This window comes from Montipora capricornis, chromosome 4 (genome assembly GCF_036669925.1).
Source record: "Montipora capricornis isolate CH-2021 chromosome 4, ASM3666992v2, whole genome shotgun sequence".
NCBI classification, from domain to species: Eukaryota; Metazoa; Cnidaria; class Anthozoa; order Scleractinia; family Acroporidae; genus Montipora; species Montipora capricornis.
In genome coordinates, this window is record NC_090886.1 from 40,325,173 (window position 1) to 40,327,672 (window position 2,500).

At 40.0% G+C, this 2,500-nt stretch overlaps 1 protein-coding gene across 1 annotated transcript in view; it reads left to right on the plus strand.

Moving 5' to 3' along the window:
- LOC138046926 (beta-glucuronidase-like) overlaps positions 1-2,500 on the plus strand; it is a 16,003-nt gene that overhangs the window by 11,404 nt on the left and 2,099 nt on the right. Inside the window, exon 11 of the mRNA XM_068893553.1 lies at positions 43-145. Within this exon, the coding sequence (XP_068749654.1) occupies positions 43-145 (103 nt within the window). The remainder of the gene's footprint in view (positions 1-42; positions 146-2,500) is intronic.

Here is a 2,500-nt window from a genome sequence, read left to right on the forward strand (position 1 = left end):
TCTGTACTAACTATGTAAGTTTAATATTGAACGCCTTAACAGGTGGAGACACTGCTGCAGTATTTCCCAGTGTTTGATCGGTTGAGAAAGGAATTCTTCATCGGCGAAATGATTTGGAACTTCGCGGATTTCATGACAAAGCAAGGTAAGTGAATACTTATACTTCACTTATCAAGAAATGACCTATTGTTCCTCATCAAATTCCATATCACACTTATGCACAATACCCTATTGTTTGAAGCCGCGGAAAGGGAATTTCGTCGGAAGCTGACGAAGTCGATTCCTTGCCATCCGAAGATTTATCGGCGAGTGAGGGAAACTGTTTCAAGGGAGAGGGGAGCGTAAAATTGCGTGTCAGCATGATTTAGTGGAGACGGATACAGGTACTGGGAAGGGATTTTGTATCTTTTCGAGCATGGCAGTGAATCGAAAAGTAAAATTACTTGCTCGTACATGTAAATTTCTTACTATGTAAGGAGCTAGGACTTTATTTAGCTGAATTGTAACGGAATTCTGCTGAGTTCTCAGATTGTAAGTCTTTTCCCCAAGACGACTAAATTTCAGCCTCCTAAACCTTGATTAGAGAAGGCTGAAGCTGTGTCACTGCGCAACTTTTAAACACGATCGAGCACAAAGACTTTAGCTTAGTTAAATTTCGACAACATGGCTGACGTTGCACTCGTGCGTTTTTCGAGTCAGTTATGATTAATAATTTTGTATTCACTCATGTGTAACCTTGAACAAAGCGAATACTCTTAATAGCAAGTGTTTTTATTAAATGAAACAAAAAAGCAATCGTCCTTAAGCCGAATAAAACATTTGAAAAGATGTTTTTATAACCAAAGGTAATATCCCAACAGCAATTACCCACCGTATTCTAGAGAACGAATCAAAGCAATTATCGAAGCGCGCACAAAACGAGATCGCTTGAAACTTGACAAAAACTCATTTGGGCAAGGAAGTGAGAAAATAGCCATGTATTGTTTTTTTTTTTCCAGCAAATCAGAGGAGATGTGCCAGTTTTTCGAAAAACGTGGCTATCCTGTCTCTGTGGTCAAAGCGGGCCATCATCGCGCCCAACAATTTGATCGACAGTCAGCACTACAAACGTCACAAAAGGATAAGAATGACAGAATTCCATTCACCCTCGCTTTCCATCCTCATAATCACGCAGTCAAAATTATCATTCTTATTAATTTTAAATTACTCCAAAATGATCCCGAGACTGGTAGAATCTTTTTGCAACCTCTACTTATTTCATTCAATCGCGACAAAAACGTACGCAACTTTTTAGTTAGAAGCGCGCCCAAAACTAAGGAACAACCCGGCACTTTCAAATGTGCGCGCTCACGATGCAAAACTTGTCTTTTTATCGTTAACACTAGAAAGATATCGGGACCTAAGCGATCTGTTACGATCACCGATCGTTTCACATGTACCTCCGCAAATGTCATTTATTGCATAACCTGTACGTTATGCAATAAATTATTCATTGGCAAGACAGGTAGACAGACGACTAGGCGACCGATTCCGCGAACACCTTCGCAATGTTGAGAAGAATGACAAGGATGCATCTAAGCCAGGCGATTGTCATTTTAATCTCCCTAACCACTCAAAGAAACACATGGCTATCTGAGGCCTTTCCCTACATCTAGGAACGACAGAAAGCCGCAAGAATCTGGAAGAAAATTCATCTTCCAAATCGAATGTCGGTACGGTGGCCAATTTGCATTATCAATTCCGTTGATAAAACCAAAATTTTTGTATACTACTTCCCCACCGACGCAGCACCACAGTTTCTTTAAAAACTACCCCCTTCATTCATTGATTGTTTTACCCATCTGTTAAACGTAATGCCGCTTTTTGATATTATACGAACTCAAACTAGACTGCAAGCAAATTTTACCGAACATAAACAAGGTTTCGCTGAGATCTCTGCAGAAAAAGTGTGATTCATCGCGTGACGAGAGTCGTCCCTGGTAGAGTTTCGTCTTGGTTTCTGGTCATTTCGTGGCAACTGTTTACACGCTCGCTGAACGAAATGTGTTTAACACGGGATGATTGACCACGATTTCATTCCGGTCCTCAGTACCGGGATGAAAAGTCCATGTAAATACTTTACACGGTTTCATCCTACATTTTCTGAGCATCACTACGATTCACCAGCAGTGATTGAATATTTGGCGCTTTTTCGAACTTCTCACGTTTAACAATTTTTTATGAGTTCAGTTCAAAACAGGCAACAAAACAAGCCTCTTTTTAAACGCAAACAGCCTATTGCTTGTATTGCATTCCAATTATAAGCAAGAATGATTTCGTTCCGTAAAATTCACAAAATTTTCTCCAACAGCGAAATTTCACAGGAAAACAACTCTCGATCAAGGTGTCAAGTTAAGCTTCCAAAATTCATGCTTGGATTTTTATTCGCGATCTTCTTTCTCCGGTCAACTAAAATGAATCATCTCGGGATGGAACTTGTTCCAAGGCATTCGCTGTCTTG